Source organism: Perognathus longimembris, chromosome 12 (assembly GCF_023159225.1).
Source record: "Perognathus longimembris pacificus isolate PPM17 chromosome 12, ASM2315922v1, whole genome shotgun sequence".
Taxonomy (NCBI): Eukaryota; Metazoa; Chordata; class Mammalia; order Rodentia; family Heteromyidae; genus Perognathus; species Perognathus longimembris.
The window spans coordinates 61,901,866-61,927,794 of NC_063172.1; the positions used below are offsets into that span (position 1 = coordinate 61,901,866).

At 40.0% G+C, this 25,929-nt stretch overlaps 1 protein-coding gene across 1 annotated transcript in view; it reads left to right on the top strand.

The window, feature by feature from the left end:
* The first annotated feature begins 1,018 nt into the window (after positions 1 to 1,018).
* The window catches only part of Clvs1 (clavesin 1), a 156,808-nt gene continuing 131,897 nt past the window's right edge, over positions 1,019 to 25,929 (top strand). Inside the window, exons 1-2 of the mRNA XM_048358870.1 lie at positions 1,019 to 1,176; positions 13,693 to 14,319. Coding sequence (XP_048214827.1) covers positions 13,865 to 14,319 — 455 coding nt within the window. The 5' untranslated portion in view covers positions 1,019 to 1,176; positions 13,693 to 13,864. The remainder of the gene's footprint in view (positions 1,177 to 13,692; positions 14,320 to 25,929) is intronic.

The window sequence follows — 25,929 nt, forward strand, 5'->3', positions numbered from 1 at the left end:
TGGATCTAAATGCCACACACATTTATTACACTTTACATAGGTTGTAAAATAGATTTAATGAAATGTTATACATTCTCACTATTTTCTCAACAATGTGTAAAACATTATGTGGATTTAAGAGATCAGTCAAAACTTAACTTCAGTGCTATTTTAATTTGTTTTTGTTTATTTTTTATATTCTAAACTACATATTTCGGGGGTGGACTTTTAAAATGTGTTTACTAAACCTTTCAATCTTTCTCTTGTAAATCCACTGATGTTTGCCATGAGACCATAGAGTTTTTCTTTAGATTCATAAGATACTTTTGTATGAAATCCATTTGTTGGAAATTTTTCTAAGTTATAGGTTTGGGATGTAGCTCAGTGGCAAAGTGCTTGCCTAGCAAGTGCAACATCCTGGGTTCGATCCCCAGTACCAAAAGAGAAAAGACAAAAAAAGTTAAAAAAAAAACAAACATTTTCTAAGTTACAATTTATACTTATGCTTTGTCTCATTGATATTCAGAACTTTTATGCACTAAAACCTATTGACCTTGGGGATTTTTTTCTATTCTTCTTGTCTTTAACTTTTTATAGCCAGAGGTTAATACAATGCTCACTATATATTCTTTTCGTTATTAAATAAATTTGTAACTTTTTATTGCGCTAGTTTATCTATGTTTAGTTTATTTTGGTAAGATGGTGCCTTAACCCGTGCCTTTTCAAGTAGTTCGTTTTCTCAATATCATATTGTTAGTGAAAGAATGTATACTCTTTCCATAGGTCTGTTATACGTTGCCATCTGTGGGATTTGCACACAAATGCACAGACACACCAAACGTGTGTTTATCTGTTTAAAAGATTCGCTTTTTGGCATTCTGCGGGGAGTGAACGTTCAGTACTTTTTGTCCCAGATAGTACCCTTGGTCCAGATATTCCTGGTATGATTGAGAGAGGAACTGTGAGGAGGAACTTAGGACCCAGGGGAAAGCCAGGCCGGGAGTGGAAGGACAGAGTCTCAGGCACACGCCTCCTACCCAAATCACAGCCCCGTGCAGCCCGAGCTCTCATTCACAGCTTTCTAGAGAAATCTGAGCTCCAACCTGCCAGCATAGGGGGGATCTCACCCACCCAGTTCAGCCACGAGGACACCTGCAGAAACCCAATCCCCAAGCGAGCCCGGGCGGCTGTGTGAAGGTATTTGTTGCCTTTTTTCTCCCTTCTGTATTCGCAGCGCCTCCCCACCGCTCCCCCCTCGAGTTCTTGCGATGCCATCCATGGCTGCGGCGTTTCAGCACCGGGCGCGTGGACAGCTCCCATCTGCAATCCCTCCGCACGCGCCCCTTCCCTTCCCGCACCCCACTTTCCACCGCCTCCGCGGTGCATGTTCCTCCCGGGGGGGGGGGCCCTCAGTCTGCGTGCGTTCCCTTCTCCTCACCTCGACACCCCCATCTCCACCATCGCCGTCATCATCTCCACCATCATCAGCGCCCTAACTACACAGTCAACACAACCGGGGCTTGTCACTCAGACAAAGCCAGAGGGCTGCGGGCTAGGAGGAGGGAGCTCAAGTTTATGGGCATAGGTCAGGAAAGTTGGGTGAACGGACAGCCCTGAACACAAAGAGAAGCCTGCTTGAAAGAAAGGGAAAGTCAAGGCAGGAGGGAGTAGACGCCAGCCACGGGGACAGATGGAGACCCGCCAGACACCGGCAGTTAGCCAGCTGTCTCGCAGCAGATCAGAGACTCTTTAGTTCGGGAAATTAACATGGCCTGAGGTGTAGCAGGATCCCCCCAAAAAGACAGAAATGGGAGTGCAACCTCTGTCTCTGGTTTTCCAATGGAGACTCGCAGGGAAGCAGGGTGGGGGTGACTGATGACTCATATTCTCCCACAGGTCTGTTTTCTTTCCTAAGCTTTTACGCTGAAACTCTGGAATTAAGTTGGGTTTTTTTTTTTTTTCCTTGAAAGGGTTTGTAAAACAGAGACCCTAACGGTGAACGCTATGAGGCCAGAATAAAAAATTGAAATTATGGTAATGAAGACCTAACAAATGAAGCTGTCACTGGGAGATTTCATTTGTTCAAATAGCTCTTCCTGTCTACTTAATTTTAATTTTCCCATCTTAAGCCTCTCTTGGAAGCAGAACAGATAGATCCCTTGCTCCAATGGCCAAAGTAGTCATGATATTCGGAGCAGATGGCCTGGCTTTGTTTATCACCAGTCAAGGATTGGCTTGGATTTGGAAAGCGAGATTTTGGTATGCTTTCTCTGTAATCAGGCGAGAACACCATTTTCCTATAATAGTAAAGGGTAATAGAGTGCAAAAAATTGAGAAGGCATTTTATGTAACTGGTTTGCCAGGCTCTACTTTCACAGTGTTACATTTTCTATCATAACTGAAGGGAAGTTGGAACACCTTTCAAATATCTAATTTATTTAAACCTTATGGTCCAAAGATAAGTCAGAGCACCTATTTGATTTAGCCGGGATCATTTGTTTTATAAGAGCTAACACAAATAAGAAAATAAGCACAATACGTTGCTGTATGCTTGCTTAATTGATTTTCACCAAGTAAATATTGTTTTTGTTTAGTAAGGTTTTTTTAATGAAAAATATCAGCATCTTCATTAAAGTCAACTTAATTTTGATGGAAATAAGTCAGCTCACATGCATGTGACAAGAAAGTTTAAGCCAGAGCACAGAAAAGATTCACGGAAGAATTTCCTTTTGTCCATTTATTTTGCCTCTTGTAAAAAGAGAGAGCCGAGTTTCCTCATTACTCATCTTTAGATGGATTGCTCAAAATAAAGAGACTCACAAACAGGTATTTTCTGGAAGAACTTTTGTGGAAGAATCCACATCTACTGTTCCTTATGAATAGGGATTCATAGCATTGTGTTAAAAGTTTACTTACTGCTACTAATTATATAAACTTAAGCATAACTCCATTTGCCTCTAAAATCCATCCCTTTTCTGCACACATCAAGAAAATTGGTGGATATATTTGGTGAAATATTTTAGAGAAGAAAAAGTTTGGTTATTCATTATCTGTTCTTAGACTAACAATATATGCATAACAAAAAAGACCACTTAGGTCTCTGAGCCAGGAGCTTCTTATCTAGCTATAAAGAATGATTCAGCCCAGCCATTTAAAAAAGTGTACATATTGCTAATTCTAGCTTCTCACTAGATACTCAGACCAGGAATTCAGTGCCTCCACTGCTGTTGTTTTCCTGTGCACAATACAATCTTCTGAAGCTGGGAAATTTCAGAACAAAGCTGCTTCAGGGAGATTTACAGACATGTCTCAGAAGCCATGCAGAAACGTTATGCTGAGCTTATTAATTTTTATAGAGTTCCACTATCTTGGTTTCTCCACTCATTCCTTTTTCCACCAAGGGCTATATTTTCATATATCCAACAATAGAGCATTTTCATTTGAAAAGCGATTTCAAGGTGAACGGAAGCGTGTTTCTGCAATGCCACCATACACTTTTGAAGACATGCTTGTAGAAGGTGTCGAACCACAGTTTTAGAACCACAGTACAAAGATGGAAGGCCCTTTTCTAAAACGTGACATCTCAACCTCTTATAGCCAGAATGTCTGATTACTTGTGCAGGCTTTCCCAGGAGAGACACTCTGTTTTCTCTGAGAAATCTGTTCCTTACCTTACAGAGTCTCTTGTGATAAAAAAAAAAAAAATCCTCGATAAAAAAAATTCAGACTGACTTCGATTTTCTCTGCTGCTCTTGTTTCTGAGTGACTTTGACACAGTAGACAGAGAATACAACATATGGAGCTTAACTACACACCATAAACATACCAGAGAAGTTCATCTGCTTTTACGTGCTACTACGAAGTAGCTATTGTTTTGGTCATTATGCATCCAGGATTCCCCGGGGTACAGTTGTTTGAGAAGAAGGTCCACAGTATTAATTACCACAAGTGTGCAATCCTTAATGTTGGCCCCAAGTGTTATACTCTCTAGAGAAAATAGTGCTTAATTTTCAACCGATGCTTTCCTCAGCTTAGAGGAAGTGTGTATTCTTTTGCTTCATTATGGATGTAGCAATCAACTGACCAAATACTCTGCCCCATATAAGGACTTCATTTATTCAGATCATAAGTTTATGATTATTTTTCTCCCTCTGCTGTCTCCCACAATCCTTTCCCATACCGTCTCTGGTCAGGCTGCCCTGTGTGCTTTTATGGACCTGTTCTGTGACAGTGGGTATCAGAGAAAGCACCCCTGCATGATAGGCTAATATCCTGTGAGATTGCCTTTTTCCTTTTTTTTTTTTTTTACCAGAAAGAATGTTCTCCTGTGTGCTTGAGATGATCTGCTCTTATGTTTTTGGGGCTGTTTAGTCAAATATTCAATTCTTGGCTAATGTACTTGCTACATCGTTTCTACCTCTGCTCCCTAAAATAGAATCACCTCAATTCAAGTTCTATTATTGCTCAGATGTCTTTGTAAAATTCCATACCTTTATGTGTGCCACATACACAGCTTGTTCAATGTTCTATATATATATATTTTTAGTTTTGGAGGCAGTAGGAGGGAAGTTGTGGGTCTGGGAATAGCAGTTGGATGACTCAAATTACAGGCTATGTAAATAAAAGCCTTTTTGAGGTATGGTCAAATGAAAGAAAATAAACAAAACATATTTTTCTCACTTTTCTTTTTTCTATTTCCTCTTTCATCCTCCCTCCCTTCTGTCTCTTCCCTCCCTTCTGTCTCTTCCCTCCATTCTGTCTCTTCCCTCCCTCTCTCCCTTCCTTCCTTCCTTCCTTCCTTCCTTCCTTCCTTCCTTCCTTCCTTCCTTCCTTCCTTCCTTCCTTCCTTCCTTCCTTCCTTCCTTCCTGGCTGCTATATAGAGCACACAGCATGTATGAGAGTAATGACTTCAGTGGTGTGATAGGCTAGGTGCCACTGCCACAGGGAATGTACAAACTGGAGGTGCTTTCACTGCTCTAGTGGCTGTCCACAGACAGTGTGAGCTCAGCTTCAGGGCAACTAATCTACCTTCTCACACCTTCTGGGTCACTACTCAGCCTCCAGACCAGTGCTTCTCAAGCGTCAGTGTGCACACACTTGCCTTCCAGAGTCTGTCGCATATTCAATGGTTCTGGTTTGGTCTTGATATTTTGTACTCTGAGCTCCTAGGTGCTGTTAGTGCTGCTGATGCATGGACCACAGTGCAACAATAGCTCTTAAATAACACACACGATTCTGTATATTTATGGAAAATAGTGTGATAATTTGATACAAGTATAAATTATGTAATGATCAAATTAGGCTAATTAGCATTTCCTTGTGTTGAGATCTTGTGAACTCTTTTTTTTTTAGTTATTTTAAGATACATAATAAGTTGTTATACAGTACAGCCCCCTTGAGAAGACTGGAACATACTCTTTCTGTCTAACAATAGTTGGAGTTCTGTTCCCCTTCCCCCTTCTATACCTATTCTCTACTGAACATTTTTCTACTTTTGTCTTCTAGGATGTCAACATTTTTAGCTCCCCCAGGAGAGAAAGAATGGTCTTTTTCTTCTTGTGCCTTGCTTGTTAATATTATTCATAGACTGTGCTTCAAAAAAAGTTTCTTTCTTGTTTAATCTTTCACCTTTAGATGTGAGTAGAAAATAATCACATCCACTCTAAAAGCAGAAAACATCCAGCCCCACAATCTTACGTCTATATGGGGAGAAAGTTAGACAAATTGCTTCTTTTTTCCTACTTTACCCTCAAGTACCTTCCTTCTTGTCACTGTAACCAGGTAGAAGCTGTTGTCTCCCATCCTCATCCTAAAAAGAAGTCCTAAGTTATATAGTCTAGGCCTACAGAAATAACTCTTTCTTTTGAAAGTATTTTTTTTCTGATCCTCTTCTATTGATATTCCTTTAAAAAGCACAAATAATCTACTTTAAAAACTGGAGTGTCAACTGCCAATAGCTTTTTATGGGGAGAATTTAATAGCGTAGAAAAAAATTCTAGTATAATTCTCCATGTCTCTGTATTTTCCCTATAAATTGTCTTTCTTTAAAATACGTTCATGTAAGAGGTAAATGCTACTTTAAGCTAAAATTTTTCTACCTAAAACAGTAAGGAAGCAGAACAATCCCTTGCCTAAAAAAATTCATGCTTTCTCTACAAGTTAACTTTCCCCTCAACTCTTTACATTGTTTTTTCCTAAAGCAAATGAAAAGAATAAAAAATGTATAGATGATTCTAGAACCCAGGACACAATCTCTTGCCAAACAAGTCTATTGTATCTGAGAACAAATCTATTTTAATTCTGATCTAGAATCTATTTTGGGTAAGATGTTCTCTGTCTCTACTCTGATGGAACTCATTCCAATTTACTTTTAACCTTTCTTAAGAGCAGAAGCAAATGGAAGCAGATGACCTGTGAGCTTTGTTGCTATTTTAAAGGGAGCCAAGGGAGTCTACACAATGAATATTTATGGGGTAAGAGTAAGCCCTGGGCTAAGACTGAGCTAAAGGTGAAGGAATGTTGACTGTGAGCCAGGGGCTAAATTCTGATCACATTTCACTTTTCGATGATTAATGGTCCCTTTATCCTTCAGGAATACCTCTGTGCTCCTGGTCCAGATAGTTCTTATCTACAAGTTGGCTAACATTTGATTGAAAGATAGGAAGTCAATATTATAGAGGGCCATTTTGTTACTCACCTGGCTTAAATAAATCCTTTGCCACTACTCATGAGAAGTCCTACTAGCCATAAGGGTCGATGTGAAAACTCATCAATTGGAAACACTCCTTTCTGGTCAGCACTAAAGAATGTGTAATTAACAACCTTTGAGTATAGGCACCGCTGGCTGTGAAGGAATCTATCTCTCTTGTTTGAAAACAGAGTTTTGTTCATGTGATTTTCAACTTTGATCTACAGATAGTAGTATCATCTATTTTTATTTCATTTTGTATAAAATTCCTTTTGGCATTCCTGATGCAAACTGCATTCATTAAAATTTTTGAAGTCCTGTTTTAGATAGGTGAAGAGCTAGAAGTAGAAGGGCTAGCTTAGTTCAAAATACACTTAAAAATTGAAAACATAAATGTCACACTTGCTGATGGAAGGAGTAGTTAAGTTGACTTTCACGTGCAATTTTGTTACTGAGATTTGTTTGTATGATTTCTCATTTTATAATAGTATTAATTTAGATTTCTAGGTTCTTAAAATTATTCTTTATATTATCCAGAATAGTGAGAATCCACATGAATTTGATATATTGGTTATAAGTTATTGATGTCCCTGTGTTTCAAATAATATTTAGGCATTATGGATTCTGTTTCTCATGACAACAATATTCCCTTTTTTCTCCAAGTCTAGATGCTTGCCTGCTGGGTCTCTGAGTACTGTTAGAGAAGGCAGAGTGCCTATGCATAAGAAGACAAACTTTGTCCTTCCACTTAGGTTTTATATGATTCTCATGATGGATCTCATCTAATAAGTAATAACATGCCTTTAAGGACTTGTATGGAAATTAGGTGATATACTGTAACATATACTCAACAAATATTTGTTTTCTAATTCTAATTTAGCTCACTATCCGGCTTTAAGCCAGTTGCTTAGCTGTAACATGCCTCAGTATATTTTTATTTATCCAGAGACAACACAATTATAACACTAACAAAGAACATCCTGGTTAAGGTTAAATGGATATTTTCATTTCACAGTACTGTTATCTATTTTATTTCACATGATTTTACCTTAGCATTTCTTAAGGAAATTATTACTCCTATTCCTCTTGAAGAATAATTGGAATAAAGAAAAAAGATAACTGATGTCAAATCCCTTGAAATGACAGGTATATATATGTGTGTGTGTTTTTAGATAAGATATTCCTGCGAGGAGCTAGTGTTTCATATCTGTAATCCTAGCTACTCAGAAGGCTGAGATCTGAGAATCGTTTCAAAACCAGCCAGAGCAGAAAAGTCTGTAAGATTCTTACCCCCAATTAACCATCAAAAATCCAGGAATGTGTTAAGTCAAGTGGTAGAATGCCAGCCTTGAATGCAAAAGCCCAATAAGAATATGAGCTCAATTCCCAGTACAGCACACACCAAAAGGCATTCCTAGTACTTTTCTGATTTTTTCCCTGATATTAATCATGTGTTTCTGAAGATGACAACAAAATAAATGAGACTAACAAAGAAAAAAATAAGTTAAATATATTTCTTTTGAATTACTATATTTTCTGAAAGGATTTTTAAACTAAGACTTCTTGAATCAAAGAACTATTATTTGTATGGACACTTCCTTAAAAGTGAATTCTGTATGAGAAAGAATATACACTTTTTTCCCCTCATGGATACTAAGATAAAGTAAGAATCTAGAATGTATGGCTGTCATAATTTTAATATTATGAAATGGATACTCATTTTTTTCTTCCCCTGCATTCAATAAAATGCCACAACCTAACATTCTACTTTACTAGCAATTGCATAGACGTGTACGTATACATACACTATTTTTGCCTCCACAGAGAATGTTCTTGAGTTTCTTTAATTGAATGTTTCTAAGCCCTTAACCATTTGGGACTTCACTGGGGAGAGATGGTTTCTAATGTGGCCTTTCTGGTTATCAGTACTTTTCACTACTTGTGCCATTTCACTACTGGTGCTATACACAGCAGTTTGTAGGGCATAGAAGAATCAGTCCTTTGGACAGAATGACAAGATCTTTGATCTCTCCTATTGTGTCAAAGGAAAATATATAAAGGAAAACCAAAAAAATAGTGATGGCTGGGAAAGGCAAATCTTATACAACTCCAATTATCTTCCAGTGAAAAGTAGAATGATCTGGGCATGGGTGGCTCACACCTGTAATCCTAGCTACTGAGGGTTCTATGATCTGAGGATTGTTTCAAAACCAGCCCAAGAAGGAATATCCAGAGACTCTTACCTCCAATTAACCACAAAAAGCTGGATGTAGAGCTTTGGCTCAAGTGGTAGAGTTGTAGTCTTGAGCACAAGAGCTGAAGGACAATGCCCAGGACCTGAGTTCAGGAACAGAACAAAAAGAAAAAGAAAAAAAAAAGTAGAATGAGATGGTAATGGCATTGGGCTACCTAGAAAATCTGCTCAGCTAGTGGAATAGTTAGGATAACAGAAGTGTAAATCTGGAAGAGGCTTACAGAAATTATACAGAGGTGCTAAGAGGAAAATGACTTGCCGAAGTCACACAGATCTTAAGTAGCACATGGTAAGGCCTCTGTATATAGGACAGGCAAGACAGCAGGTGAGTTAAGACCATAGCTCAAGGAAAGATTTGTCATGATCCAGTTTTTGCCCATTAGTAGCTTTGTTGTTAGGAAAATCCTTTAGTCTCTTTGTGCCTCTGTGAAATTTGTTCCATATAGTTCTTCTCAGAATTAAGCATCGTGGTATGACATAACAGAGTATGCGAGTGCTATAATCAATAATACTTGATGGTGTTTCTATCAGGACAGAAAGCCACTCTCACTTCTTCATAGGATCTCTACTCCAATGATCCGTTTAGAGTCCAGAAAAGTTGGGTAGGAATAAAAGAGAACAGGTAATTGAAAAATACCACATTCTGATTAGCATTCTTTATATAGCTTTTCTGGTGCCGTCCTATAATCAATTGAAGTTGTTATTTAAATAGAGGTATACTCAGACTTCTGGTATGAAAGATTTGCCTTTAATGGAAAAATACCTATCTCATCTTAAGCATGAAATTCAGGGACCGTGACTTGGGTATTTTTCCAAAGAAGCTTCTACTGTATGCTGAGCACAGAATAAAGATGTAGATTGGAGCAAATTTATTTCAGACATTATAGATTGGATGCATAGCTATGTGTGAAAGCAGGCCATGAAAAATGCAACCTCAACTCTCCCCTTGGACCCATAGTAATTTATCTTGGAAACATTGTTGAGTTCCCTGAACTGTATGGTAAGTAACTTGCTCCAAGCAGCTTTAAATCTTCTGTAAGGAAGGAGCTGCTGCTATGCCTTGTGCTCTTAGCATTGTGCTCCATGGCTTGGAACTGTGAGCATTACCCAGCAGGCTTCAAGGAGACAAAAATCTGAAATACAATGTGCAATAGATACAATTCTCCAGCAGGGGAAAGTAGGGGAAGGGAATTAAAAGTGAGCTGTAATGTTATTTAAGGAAAAGCAGTCCTAGAGGTTCCCAAACAGAGTGATAATTACTTACTCATACAAACAGTATTTGACTACTTATTTTCCTCACTCCTGCGATGTATTATGATGGAGCACTTGCTTCATGGTATGCTTTGCTCTCACACTGCAGGAACAGCAGCGAATGCAATGAACTTGCACTGTCTGTGGAACTGACCTTCTTTATGCCACATGTATAGGGAGACACAAATAAATGACAGCTAGTTCTTCTCTATAGAGACTGCAAAAAAAAAAAAAAGAAAGAAGGAAAAATGACAATGAAACTTGATGAGATTGAGGATGTGGTGATATAGTGATCTCTGAAGGCCAGCTGCTGAGTGTTTCCTGATGAAAGAGACTTTTGAGTTGAATCCTGCAGGGCAAAAGAGTTAATCAGGGGTCATTTAGGTAGATAAGGCAGATTTCACCAAGGGACAGAGAGAACAGAAGAGGCAAGTAGTGGCTCAGTGGGATTTCATGACCAAATGAAGGGTCTTGGAAGCCACTTTTCAGAGTTTTATGTGTTATACTGGAAGCTAATGATGGATGTCCAAATGAAGAGAAACATTTACTGGAGCAGTGGCTCATATCTGTAAATCCTGTTCACTCAGGAGTCTGTAATAGGGAGGGACATGGTTTGAAACTGGTCTGGGCAAAAAGTTTGTGATACCTTGTCTCAACTAATGAAAGCAGAATGTACGGGTATGCATCTATCATTATATCTAAGTAGGGAGAATAAGTAGGAAGGCTATAGTCCAGGTCAGTCTGGGCACAAACACAATACCCTATCCCAAAAACAATGAAAGCAAAAGGGATTGAAGGTGTTTCTTAAGTAGTAGCTTGTACGTTGGCAAGTACAAATCTTTGAGTCCAAATCCCAATAGCACCAAACCAAAAGACCAAAAGAGAGGAAGGAAAAGAAGTAAAGTGTGAGATGAGGGAGGGAGAGACAGACAGACAGACAGAGATGCCTATCTGAAATGTAATACAGAGAGTAAATCGGAATTCAAAAAATGAATTGGCAGCAGAGTCCCTGGTAGCAATCCTATCATAGGATTAATCAGCTGAGTAGTGATGTGGTTTCAACAAACACATATATTGTGGAACTGGAAAGAATAAGGCAGATTTGAGAACTGTTAAGGAAGTGATTGCCTGAGTGGGTGGTGAAGGAGAGGGTGGAATAATAGTCAGCTCTTGGGTTTCTAGCGTGGGAACTGGATGGAAAATGATGTCATTCCGTAAGAGAAGTGGAGGAGTGAATTCTGGATGAGGAACTACAATTAGCTCACTTTGAACATATTGATTTGTAGTGTCTGTGGAACATCTCGGTGGAGATGAACAGCAGGCGAGCGAATGTGGAGGCTGGAAATCAGGAGGGAGCTGTGGACGGAAGTGATTTGAACGTAGATGGCCAATTCATGGGGAAGCAGCTTGTCCTCGGAGTGGTCAGTGCAGAATGAGAAGGGGGCAAAACAGGAAGGGGCAAAATGTCAGGGGAAAATCAGGATGTATGGAGTCAGCGAAAAGAAAGCAAGAAGGGGAGAGAGCAGGGTAAGAAGGATGGAGTGGTCAGTGTCAAATACTGACAGATTACCCCAATTGGGTAATGAAATTTATCTCTTACTGGATGCCACAACAGAATTGTCTATCATTCCCTAGTAGGATGAACATCTCTCTGGATCTGCTTGAAAAGGCCCCAGTGAATGCTTGCTGTTTCAGCATTATTATTGCTAGCACCCCCTCAGTGCATACATTTTGATAATAAATTATGGCATTGCCATTGCTTAGTCACAGAAATTTTATCTGCTTATAATGACAGAGTACAAGGGGTCTGAGATGAATCAAAGGAGGGAGACATCAGATGAAGACATTATTTTGAAAGAGTGTGGTAAGGCAATTGGAAAAGAATTTTTATACTCCAAACGGGCATCAAATTAGACAGATGATGATGTTTCCTTCAATCTTGGGAATTGTTCATGGGACTATTTTCCTTTATTATTGTGAGTCCTGAAAAGCAAGGAGAAGTAAGATTGTTCTGTTTCTTGTTTCACACAAGATGCTGTTATTTTACAAAGCATTTTCTTTTTCATTTTGGTTCAGGGGTTTGAAGTTAGAACCTGGGCATTGTTCCTGAATTTTTGTGCTCAAGGCTAGCACCTACTACTTGAGCCACAGCTTTTCTTCCAGCTTGTTGCTAATTGGAATAAGAGTCTAACAGACTTTTATGCACAGGCTGGCTTTGAACCACAGTCCTTAGTTATCAGCCTCTTGATTAGCTAGGATTATAGGTGTGAGACACTGGTGACTGGCAAAAATCAAATATTTTATAAACAAGTTTCTTTTCCTATTTCACTGGAAACCAACATCAGTTCCTTGTAGTGTCCTTCATATCATAAAGCAGAAACATATAGGTCTAAACTAATCAGTGGAGTCATTTTGTATTTTAAATTATTGTGTATGATGAAGCATTACCAACAATGATTAAATGCAGAGAAATCTTCCACTTCTTACTGCAGATATTTGAACTAGAAAAGCAAGGGGAAAATATATGCTTTCAAGTTCATTTATACATAGTAAGTCTTGATTTTTAGAACTTGTGAAATAGACAAAAACAGATGTCCGTGAGCCTTTAAGTATTTACATTTAAAATGAGAAAGATGCAGATAATTTGGGTTTTTTTTTGTATACTATTTAGGTGCAAAAATCATAAGGGATTGATCTGAGAAGATTAAAGTACTTTTCTATTATCATACATAAAGCACTACCCCAGGACACTAGAAAAATTATATGAAGTGGAATGGCTTTGATTCCATACAGATCTTGGATTAGTCAATCAACAGTATCCAGTTCTTCTTCTCTCTTTGCAGACAGATGGCCAATTCATATAACAAGGCCTTTGGTAAACATCTACATGTGAGCCCTCTTTCTCATTATTTATTGAATATTATTACTACAGGTCAAACTTTGCAGCCTGAGGCCTGTCCATGCTCTCACCGCACTGTTGGAAGGATCCTCTGAGTCGTTTGGCACCTGTGGGGTCAGGCTAGGGTGAACTTTTACAGTCCCTTTTTATTGTTAAGATGTATATAGCTGCTTTAAAAAGGCGGGGAGGAGATATTTCTGTGAAAGGCATTTCTGCTTGAGAAACAAGGCTAATGGGAATCAATAAATTATACACTAACCATAATTTCTTGCTATACCTAGGCCTGGGAATAGCCTCATAAAGCAAGTTGTAACAGAGGATTTTTTCTCCTTTTACTGTTTCCTAGGTAGTTAATGAAGGAGTACTTGATTGTTAATCTTGCCACACACCCATTCTGTTAACTAGTCAGTGTAACTAGAATAGGTACCATAGTCCAGATATTTACATATGAAACATTCAAGTCATCAGTAATAAGGCCAAATACCTCGTTTAAAGGATCATTCACAATTTGTTCCTTAGATATCTACTAAGCAGAGTCACAGTCTACAGTACTGCTTTGCTATCTGTGCTTCCTCTTTATCGTCTCTGTTTTGTTTCTCTTGTGTGTATTTGTTTTACAGTAAGCCATGGCCCCCATTGTGTTTCTGATTTGGATACCATCACCACCTAGGGCCTGAATTTCCTGAGGCTTTCCAGGAACAGAAAGAAGACCCTCTATTTGGCTGTTTTGATGGCGGTCTGCTAGCAGGAAAGCTGTTGAATGGGCCACGATTTCAGTACTCCATCACGTGAATGGGACCAGTCTCTCTTTCTCCAACACATCAGAAATTAACCACTCAGAAAGGAGATTCGGCCAAGATGACCCATTTGCAGGCAGGACTAAGTCCAGAGACTATAGAGAAAGCACGCCTGGAACTGAATGAAAACCCAGATATTTTACATCAAGACATTCAGCAAGTCAGGGACATGATCATCACCAGGCCTGACATTGGATTTTTACGTACAGATGATGCCTTCATCCTAAGATTTCTCCGAGCTAGGAAGTTTCACCAAGCGGATGCCTTTAGACTCCTGGCTCAGTACTTCCAGTACCGCCAGCTAAACCTGGACATGTTCAAAAACTTCAAGGCAGATGATCCGGGCATTAAGAGAGCTCTCATTGACGGCTTCCCTGGAGTGCTGGAAAACCGTGATCACTATGGCAGGAAGATTCTTCTGCTCTTTGCTGCCAATTGGGATCAGAGTAGGTAAATGTAGATAGTGTCTTTACTACTTGTTTTCCTTTCTGATGGTATAGTCACTGCATGTTTGGGGTTGTATGGTTTTCGAGGTAATGAGCTTTCGTTGTTAACACTGTAGGACACATGCCCACAATGGAGGTTTTGAAGGCTACTGCTGTATTGACATCAAAAGGCAAGCCCAGAGGTCCCAGAGTGTTTAGAACAATAGAATGGTAGCATTAGAGTTGCAAAGTTTGTGTTCTGTTTAGCTAAGTGGGTCATTTATTTTAATGAAATCGAAAGCTGGTCTTCTGGAACAGCCATATAGTCTGTCTTTAGTGTTCAAATCATTAAGAATATAAATATCATTGTCCTTTCTCCTCTTAGATTTCTATCTATTCGGTCCCTCAAGGTAGATCCTGAAATCTTTCTTGGGTGCTCTTTGGTTTGGTTTTCACATCCAATTCATTTCCAAGACCACCTCTGTCTTTTCAAAGCATCTCCAATTTCTCCCTCATCCTCTATTTTTCCCTGCTGCTATTTCTTCGGCTTAGGATCTTGTTACTTGTCACTTACATCACCTCAGTAGTCTGAGCCTAGCACTTTATTGTGGCTAGAGCGACCCTTGCAAAATTTTGTTATGTCATTTACCTGACTGAAGTCCTTGGATGGCCTATAAGGCCTACAAAGTAAGTAAGGTCTTTCCTTCATCACCCACTTCCTGACTTGCCCTGATCATCCTCTTGCCCTGGTCTCTGGCTCACGTGGTTGCAAGCCTTGTTTTGACGATTGTGACATTTTAATGTCTCCAACCACTTGAACTCATTCCACCAGCTACCTAAAGGCTCTCCTATCACAATGTCTGAATCTAATAGGCTCTAACAGGCTCTTGAACCATCCCTTATCCCAACTGCAACCATTCTAGACCCACCATGCCATCTGATTTCTATGCATCTTTGCAATTCTTCAGGCAAATAGTCTTTACTCCACTTAACTTGTTTTATTTATTTATTTATTTATCTTGCCAGTTCTGGGGTTTGGACTTAGGGCCTGAGCACTGTCCCTGGCTTCTTTTTGCTCAAGGCTAGCACTCTACCACTTGAGCCACAGCTCCAGCCTTTTCCGTTTATGTGGTGCTGAGGAATCAAACCCAGGGCTTCATGCATGTAAGGTGAGCACTGTACCACTCTAAGCCATAGTGCCAGCCCCCTTAACTTGTTTTAGTCAGATGCTTGGGTTCATATATCTATTAAAACATTTACAATAGAAGTGTAAGAACATTGTTATTGTAGATAACACTTTTTGAATACTTATTCTGCTAAGCATTTATATATTTTCTCATTTAATCTACCCTCAAACTTGGAATGATAGGACTGCTTACAATTCCCCCTATCTTTGTCTGATGACGCAAGGCTTTGGGAAGCTAAGGAACTCATTTAGTGTGACCTAGGTAGTGAAATATGGATGGGAAATGGAGTCTGCTGAGAGGACTTGAGAGTCTTGAGAGCCAGATGCTGTAACGTAGATTCACTGTGTAATGTGTCTAAAGACAGAGGAGAACCTTTTGCATCTTATCTCTATGGAATATGGCATGATACCCAGTAAATATTGAATGGAATGGGAAAAATGAATGAATCCACATTTGAAGAATGATCTGTAGCTTGAGCTTTCACCGCTATACCACCTCCTCCTCCTCCTGCTCCTGCTCCTCCTCCTCCTCCTCCTCCTCCTCCTCCCCCTCCTCCTCCTCCTCCTCTTTGGTCAGTCCTGGGGCTTGAACTCTGGGCCTGGTTACTGTCCTAGAGTCTCTTTGCACTTAAGACTAGCACTCTATCACTTGAGCCACAGTGCCATTCCGAGCTTTTCCAGATTAGTTTATTGGTGATAAGAGTCTCACAGACTTTTCTTCTCAGGCTGGTTTCGAACCATATTCCTCAGATTTCAGAGGTAGATATAGTAGAGGTGATATACAGAGAGGTTACAGTTATATGAGTCAGATAATTAGTACAATTCTTTTTGAATCATATCTCCCGTTCCCTCAGTCTCTCCCAGTTTTTTCCTCCTGTGCACACTCACAGGATAGACAGTTCATTTTCCACATATTGTCCAGTGAGTACCACTGCTATATGTGTTCACCCTTGTTTCCACTTTTTCTCTGCCCTCCTTTGCCTCCCAAAACAAGTAAACAAGATAAAAGGAAAAAAATCGCAACAACAGCAACTAAAAAAAGAATCTCTTGTTTCCTTTGCTTGGAGGTCAATATCTTTATTGAGTTTTTTTATGTCATGAGAACACAGATTTAACTTAAGACTATATATGAAATCACATTTCTAATACTATTAAAGGGAATTTTAGCAGTGCCTCTTGATTGCTCACTCTTCCTTCTTTAAAGAGAAACAATAAAAAGTAATGTAGAATGTTGTCACAATCATTGACTGTTTTCTGATTGATAAATTGGGGCAGAGCAATCTAATCCAGGAAAGGTATTGGAACATTTTTAATACCATTGATCTTGAGTTTGTCCAAGAGTTTGGATCTTGCATCTATAGTAGTAGTAGTAGTGTGGAATAATATATCATATTTGTTATGTATTATAATAATGAGGAACCTCTTATTATTTTGATAACAAAGATTACTGGGCCTCCATTTCTATTGCTCAATCAACATTTACTAAATATCAACTCTGTCAGAGCTTGTACTAAAGCACTTAAGATTATAATGAGAACATGCAGTCTCCATCAGTAAAATATTGTGTAACTTATCATCCAGCAAAGGTGCAAATATATAAACAACTACCCCATTTCCCATAAGATAGTTCCTTTGGAAACAGAGGAACGATCCGTGTTAGGACATTGGTGTTAGGTTGGAGGGAACAGTTGTCCCTCCTGAGAATGGCACATTAGCATTTTGGATTTTGAATCCGGAAGGTTTTAATGATTTTTGAGCATAATCATCCTGACATCATTTTGTGCTAAGATGTTGATGTTCTAATAAGATGTTAGTGTTCTAGAATTTCCATCTGCTAAGACAGGAGGTTCAGGGAACACCAGGGAATGGTGATGTCAACATAAAACTGCAAAACACTTTAGTTTGTATTAGAATTTAGGGTATGTGTGTATGTATGTGTGTATCTCACAAAACACATCTTGAAGGAGTTTGAAGTAAAAACTCTCCAATGTAATAATCCAAATGCTTATGATTATGATTATCATGCACAAGTTTTCCCCCTTCTCCATTCCTCATTTTTCTCATGTGTAAAAGAAGCTTCCACGTCTAATGGTGTGTGAATGACAAGTTCAGCCAGCCTCATCGAATGGATGGGAAGGGATTCCAGTATTCACTTTATACACCTAGTTCACTAGACTTTTTGAAGTAATTTTCTCTCTCTTTCTCCCCTTTCTCTCTCTCTCCCATTTCAATCTTTTTCATACTCTTGGAATCTTTTTCATAGTATACAATTTTTCTTCCAAACTGTTTTGCTTTTAACAATGAGGTGGTAATGAGAAAGCTATCTCCTTGACAGTCCAAGGTCACAGATTAAAACAGACTTCAGTTTGTATTCGGATATAGTTGTGTCCCTTCCTGCTTATGCGATGTTGGACAGGAAACCCCTGAGTTTTCCTGCCTGGAAAGCGGGAATGAAAATGGCTGTCTGTGTGGATGGGGGACTGATTGTTTGCCGCTGGTTGTTTGGAACACAGTGAGCACTCGTTATACATTGGCTTCTGGTATCTTTCCTAATGCACTACAAAAATCAGCAGGGCACAGATGGAAAATGAAGTAGAATTGAAAACATGAGTAATATATTTAAATTTTTAAAGAGGGTCCTGAGTGCTACTTGCTTACTCACTGGTCCTAAACACTGGCTTGCTGTCTCCCCAACATGCTTCCTGTTACTTCATACCCACGACCTAGCTCCACTGGGACCTGAAAGACCGGCAAGCGTTGGAGCAGCTCCGCAAGGCAATTCTATTATCTTTGTGGGGTGGGAAGGTGGGGGGGGGGTGGGGAGATGGGGTGGGCTCAGATGACTGGGAAGGGGTTTGAATGTCTTGTACAATAGGTTTACTGAGACTAAAGTGGTGGTTAATATTTATTAAATTGTTGTAAAATATCTTTCATCTAGAAATATGAACAAAAGTGCAAACCTGTGGCTTCATGACTGTGAGCAGAGCTTTCTACTTAGGTTAAGCGATACAACAGAGGCCCAGGCAGAAATTGGATTTCTCAACGAGAAATGGGCTCCAGCAGAGAGCCATCTTCACTTTTGTATTTTCTGAAGTTGCTAGTCTAAATCACAAGGAGTTAGATAACATTGAGCACCTATATATTTATTCCTAAATGAATATGGTCTTCCCAGAGTGGACAGACTTTACAGTCCAGCTCACCATCTGGGTTTGCAATGGGGACCTAAGGGGATACTATTGCTCAATCAGCTTTTTGATCTTTCTCACCCCAACTCATATCAGTGCTGACAAGAATTCACAATTTTCCTCTTAAAAAATCTGATAAAAAATGCATTACTTTCATCTTTCTGAGTTTTGGATTCATACCTGGTCATACGGACTCAATTGCTGTGAAGATTTGCAAAGGGAGATATTAGTACAGAAAGGCAAGTATAATGTTTTCTTTCTGGATTTGACTCAGTCAAAGGAAAGTTAAGCCAGGCATTGGTGGTTCACACCTGTAATCCTTGATATTCAAAAGGTTGAGATCTGAGAATCGCAATCCAAAGTCAGCCCAGGCAGAAAAGTCCTGAGGAGACCCATATATCCAATTAACCAATCAAAAAATGGGAAGTGGAGTGTGGCTCAGATGGTAGAGTGCTATTTTTGAATACCTAGAGGCTCAAGGTTAGTACCCAGGCTCTGAGTTTTTTTTTAAAAAGTTAAACTTGGTCAAATTATTTTATTTTTAGTGTCTCAACTTCTTATATAAAATTTGGTAAAATACCAAGTCTTTTGGGTTGTTGCAAAGATTAACCCTAATTTTTCTACTTGGTAGAGCAATCTACTTGATAGTGTCTAAGAGGCAGAAGAGAATAGTGATTATACATATGAACTCTAAAGCCAGATGGCCATCCTTAAATCCCAGCTGCTTCCTAAACTACCATATGCCTGAGTATGTTGCTTACATCCTATCAGTCTCAGTTTCTTGTCTATAAAGTGAGAGCAACAAAGATCAGAATTTTATCTAGATACCAGTGGCTTTCACCTGTAATCCCAACTATTCAATAAGCTGAGATCTGAGGATCAGCATTCAAAGCCAGCCTGAGCAGGAGAGTCTGTAAGACTCTTATCTCCAATTAATCACCAAACATTCAGAAGTGGAACTGTGGCTCATTATCTTTGAGTATAAAAACTCAGGGACAGTGCCCAGACCCTTTGTTCAAGCCCAGGGACAATTACACACACAAAAAGAGAGTTAGCACTGGTTTATACTCAATTAACAGTAGAGGTTTCCTAAGAAAAAAATTAATCAACACAAGTAAATCTCTAGGAATTTGGGTTAAAATTATACTTTCTATGGACAAAAAAGCATTTGCTGCCATTACCAACTTTTTTTCTATCTGGAAAATTATTTTTAAAATGCAGCTGCAAATGAGTAATCTTGCTTCTATGTCCTCTGTAACAGTTGAATTGTGGCTGAAAAGTTCTCAGAAACAACCCCAATTTATGTTCACCTAATGTTAATCATATAAAAACAGCATTTTGGCTTTCAAATAATAAAAGCCCCACTACAACAGTATTCATGTAGACAAGCAGCTCCTTCACTGGTACTTTAATGAGCAGTGGGGGAGGGGGGGCTAATGAAACATCCATTACACATTATATTGTGTAAAATTACATGGGACCTTCTTTTGTCAGTATGTTATTTATTTGTTACACCTTAAGGCTCAGAAATCAATGAACAGGTTGAAAACTAGTTTTAAAAAGTTAGTTCTTTCAGAGAGATGAAGAAGAGTTAAGTGAAGAGTTATGTTAGGGCAATTTACTAGGGAGTGATGGAGGTTGACAAGTAGATAGATTATTCCCTTCAAGCCTAGAATTTTATTATAAGAAGGAAAAGTACCTGGTAAACTCTCTCTCTCTCTCTCTCTCTCTCTCTCTCTCTCTCTCTCTCTCTCTCTCTCTCTCTCTCATAAATAGAACAATTGACAAACTGTTTGAACTGAAGATTATGGAGCTGGGCCAAACCCTCAGACCTGGGGCTGGCACAGCAAAATTTGAAGAGGGAGGACAGCAAATTTTAAGAGGCACCAAAGCCTTCAGTAATTTACTCAAAGTGAATAGTATGCTAATGGCATGGTGTAGAAGCTCACAATCAATAGAAAAATACCTAGTGAACAAAATATCAAAATTTTAATTTAAAAACTAGAGAAGAATTTGAGACTTCCTCTTCCCCCAGATTGCAGTTTGATTTATCATGGTGCCACTTGGGTCAATCAAATTTCTCTTGAGTACGGTCCAGACCAATAAAATTCTCCACAGTGCTGTTTAAGCCAAATGGATTTCTCAGGAGAAAAGACTCCAAGTTGGATCTTGTCAGTTCTGGGACAGTTCATAATACTATGCATGCATATACACCACGTTGACTTGGTACCTTATTGTTTTTAGGCATTTCCAAACACATTTTCTTATTCTAACGCACAAGGCGATTTAGGATACTCAATATCACTAAGTTAAAGATGACAAACAGAGGTTTGGGAAAGGATGATGCCCAATCAAGGAGCAATATGACTCATCAATGGAAAAACTGAGAAATCAGGGTTTTTTATTCCAAGTTCATTGCAAAGAAAACACTAGCTAATTGCTGGGCTTCTGCATGGTTAGAGGTTTCAAAGTATCTACAAGCTTTGGCAAGGCTGTGAGTATATTCTTAGTGGGTGGTGAGCGTGTGCGTGAGTGTGATGAGACCCGTGTTGAGGACTGAGGACTGGGAGGAGTGAATCACACAGCGCCCCACTGGTGTTTGGGTGGAGCTGCTTGATCCTTAAGGAGTAGGTTTAAGATTCTTGTTCCTATGTGTGTGCAACCCAAGAGCCTTTCCTATTTCCAAAGCCCTCGGAGAGTCCCTGGACTGTTTAGACATATCCCACTATCAATGTCTCGTTGGTCAGCTTTCTATCACTGTGACAAAACACCTGAAATAATCACCTTAGAAGGAGGGATGATTTATTTGGATTCATGGTTTCAGAAATTTCAGCTTGTTGTCAGCTTGTCCAGGGACTTGTAGGTCTATAGTGAGGCAGAATATCTGGAAGAAAGATGTGATGTTGGAGGCAAGACGTTCACTCATAGCAGCTGAGAAATAGAAAAAGAGACCAGGGTCAAAATATACTCAGCAAGTGCACACGCCCAGTGACCTACTGCATCCAATGGGGCTCCATCTCTAAAAGTTTCTACCACCTCCCAATAGTTCATTAATTTAGAAACAAGTTTCTTTAACCATTCATGAGGCCAGCAATCTTGCAATCCATCCATCTCTAGAACTCCGTGCCCCAACAGCATTGTTGATCAAGGCTTCACCATTGTATTCAAAATCATAACAAACATCAGTAATTACCCTGTTTGTTGCTTTTGCCCAAATATTTCACATCCAGTCATTCTTTGATATTTTGGGGGATTAGGTCCCAGGATTCCTTATGGAGGCTGAAAATGCTCAGAGAAAATAATGTAGAAGGTTGGTGGGTCATATCTGTTATCTTAACTACTCAGGAGACTGAAAGCCAAGGATAATTACTTAAAGCCAGCCTAAGCAAGACATTCAGTGAGACTTTTATCTCTAATTAACTAGCACAAAGCCAGAAGTAAAGGTGTGGCTCAAGTGGTAGAATGTCAGCCTTGAGCAGAAAAGCTAAGTGGCAGTGCCTAAGCCCTGAATTTAAGCCCTAGTACAGGCACCACAACAAACAAACAAAAATAGTATCTCTCTAGAAACTTAAAATCATTTTAAGATAGCTTATAATACTTAGTTCAATGTAACTGTTATGTCAATAATTGTTTTTACTTTATTGTTTAAGTAACCATGACCAGGGAAAAATGTCAATGTATGTTCAATACAGATGTAAATTTTTTTGGAAGAATTTCTATCTCTGGTTGGATGTGCTGCTAAGTGGAAAAGTAGCCCCAAGGCCCAAATTCAATGTTTTCACCACTATTCTGTCAACCCTTTCTCAGCTAAGAGATTAAAAGTGACTCACTGTGAACCATGAGGCTATTCAAGGGGTATTCCAATAGAGGGGATCACCAGCAGCTGAAATGATTCAGGACCTATCCAGTCTCTAATTGAAGTGGGAGGAAAGAAGATGGGGAGGGGCTCATTTGTTCATTTAAAGTGAATAGCAAAGTTAATGACAAGACTGTTATTCTTTAGTGGGGATAAATCCAAGTCTCCTTCATTCTTCATGCATCCTGTAATAATCACATGGAGTGGTCTGACCTTGTCTAGCTCCTGAGGATCTCAAGCCAGGGCCATTGTGCTGTGCTCAGTGAAAGAATAACATCTCCCAACATTCCCTACCCCAGTAGGATTCAAGGATGAAAAGATGAAAGCTACTAGGATATTGATAAATGAGGGCACTAGCATATGTCCTTTAAACAGAAATCATCTGGAGTTTGTTTGTACTTAGGAACATGTCCTTTTTCCTCACCTTTTGCAGTCATTTGTTTGATGAATCTTCGGGAGGCAGCAGCAACTTCGGACCTCACTGGTCATAGCTGACCTGTGCCAACTTCTCCAGAGCCGATATGGCCCAAATCCCCAGTGGTGTGGGAGTGCAGTGTGGCCAAGGCAGATGAGCTTGAAGCAAGGTCTCGCTCCCGATTAAAACCCCAAGGCAGAGAGTGGGATGTAACACTTCGAATGATAAATAAGCCGGCTGGCTGGGGCTGTCCTTCAGCTTGGGCAGGAGCATTCAGAATCTGTTTAGAAGTGGCTGGGGGTTTGTGCCTTTCTTAGTGTGATTGTCCTGAGGGATAAAAACTTGTGGGACGGGGGACCATGGAGAGAGCAAGAGTAGGCTAAGGCAGGGCTGGGAATATGGCCTAGTGGCAAGAGAGCTCGCCTCGTATACATGAAGCCCTGGGTTCAATTCCCCAGTACCACATATATGGAAAACGGCCAGAAGTGGCGCTGTGGCTCAAGTGGCAGAGTGCTAGCCTTGAGCAAAAGGAAGCCAGGGACAGTGCTCAGGCCCTGAGTTCAAGGCCCAGGACAGGCAAAAAAAAAAAAAAAGAGTAGGCTAAGGCAGCCACGATATTCTATGTACATCTATGAAAGTACAATCAGGTAAGTTGAGGCAGTAGATGGGGTTGGGAGAGATAGGAGGGAACAATGAATGGCAAGATGCATTGTACTCACAAACTGACATTTTGCACTCCAATGCTTTTGTACAACTACTTAAAGATAATAAAAATGTGAAAGGGGAAGCACAGATGAAAAATTGTGAGATGCGGGGAGGAAGACCATGAGTGAAAAGGGGATGATTTCTCACATATCCATATCAATACGGAGAGAAAAGAGAGACAAGAAGCTGGTCATTAGACTTCTCACCAGAGGCAAGGATAATCCTGCTCCCCAAATCCAAAGGCAGTTCAGAGAGATCCAGGAAAATGTGTAGCTCTTTGTTCTTCCTACCAAGCACTGCCAGACTCTTTGACAGTGGCTAGTTTTCCATTTGTTGGGAGTTTGGGAATGAACTGGAGAGGAGTCATCACCGCCACAAAGCCAAACAATACCCAGTGTTTATTAACTGTTTATCATCTACTGGGCAGGGATGCCCACAGTTGGTAACGTCTCCATATTGCAGAGGGTGAATTGAGGCTCAGGAAGGTCCATTCATGTAGCCAATGTTATTCAGATGCTAAGTGGTCCTGTGGGCAAAATCTCAGTGCAAACTTGGCTGGTAAAATATCATGCCATATAGCTCATTGATAGTATTCGTTTGCCAAACTGAGGTTGGCTAAATGAGACATTCAGGAGAATGCCCAGTGAAGAGCAATTGGGCAAGCATTGCCCATGACCAGTCACTTGAGGGACACTTGACTTCTCAAAGGACTTGTAAAGGACCTCCTAGCTCGTTCGAAAAATTCTCTGAACACATACTCCAATCTCAGGGAAATCTTGGAAGACCACAAGTTAAACATTTTTGTCTGGTCTCTACCCTAATTCTTTGACGATAGGAATAATGACAACAAAAACGGCAGCTTGGATTGTTATAAAACCCTACCGTGTATAGGGAAAAGTATATTGCTTGGAATATGTAAATGGCCCTGATCAGAGCCAACAGTAGGTTCCATCTTTGCCTTGCTCTTCCTCTCACTTCAATAACCGTTGGCAGCAGCATTCTAGCCCTGGTGCTTGCCAGCCCTGTGACCGTGACAAGATACGCACTCCATTTGCCCTTAGCGTCCTTGCTTGCTGATAACGTGGTGTGCCCGGCAGAGCCGTGAGGACTAAATGCAGTACTTGGGAAGGAGTTTTGTGTACACATGGATATTTCATTCCTTCTGAAATTAAGATTTTGTTTCCAAATTTGACTTAATCCGTAGTCTACAACACCCACAACATGATCTCCCATTTATTCGAAAGTTTTTGTCTATGACAAGAAATCTCTGTTATGTGCTTCTAAGAAGCTAGAGTTACACGAGGGGATAAAGACAGAAGAGCTTATCATGGTGACTAGGTAGCAGGTGTCTCCAGTCATTTTTCTGTGTGTGGTGGCTAGACAGTCCTTTGAGTATTTCCTTCAAATTCCTTCTCTCTCCATAGACAGCCCTTATCTGACCTATTCTACCATTCATCCTCTAAGCAAGTACCCCAGGGTCAGCAGCCCAAACAACTGCTTTCTGCCCACTCTCAATGTCCCCTCACTATTGAACGCAAGCTCTTCAAAGCTTGCTGGGTAGACGCCTCTCTCCTACAGGCTGAATAGATAGGGAGCAATGTGGTCTCCTCTTAGAGACGCCATGTCCCCAGTGGGTGGGCTGATATGTTATCATGGAAACGTCACGTGTCACCTATACCATGGTTACAGAGGCCAGGGCAAACTGTCACTGACAGCTCTCTTTCCCTGCCTGTCATTCCTCCCCAAATCCCACTTATTGACCCAGGACATCAAAAGACAACACATTCACCTCACTGATAAATATGTCTCCTCTGCTGACCAAAGAGTTGAGGGCCTAAGAAGAACTTTTTCCTTCTCAAGGCAAGTTCTTCAGGGTTAAGGCAACCAGAGTTGAGCCTGCACCCTGTTGCTCTGCTTGACAGAGTCCTGTATCCTGTGAATGTGACCATTTGCCAGCATCAGTAAAAGAGGGCACATAGAGGGGCAGTTCTGAATCATGAGGTTGTGGCAAGCTGCATACTTCCACTGTGAGATTTTCCACAGGGCTCCACAGACTACTGACTGTATTCATTGCCAGCTTTGAGCCTTTACTTATAGTGAAGCTGTTATGGGCTAGGAATTGCTTTCCCCAGTTCTCAATAAACTCAGAAATCACCTTCTGATGTTTTACAAGGAGAGTACTCTAGAGGTGAAAAGGAAACCCCATAGCACGCGCCCAGATTCACCTTCCCTATCCCTGAGCCCCAAACCTCATCTCTATAACCATCCACCAGCTCTCCTGTCCCTTA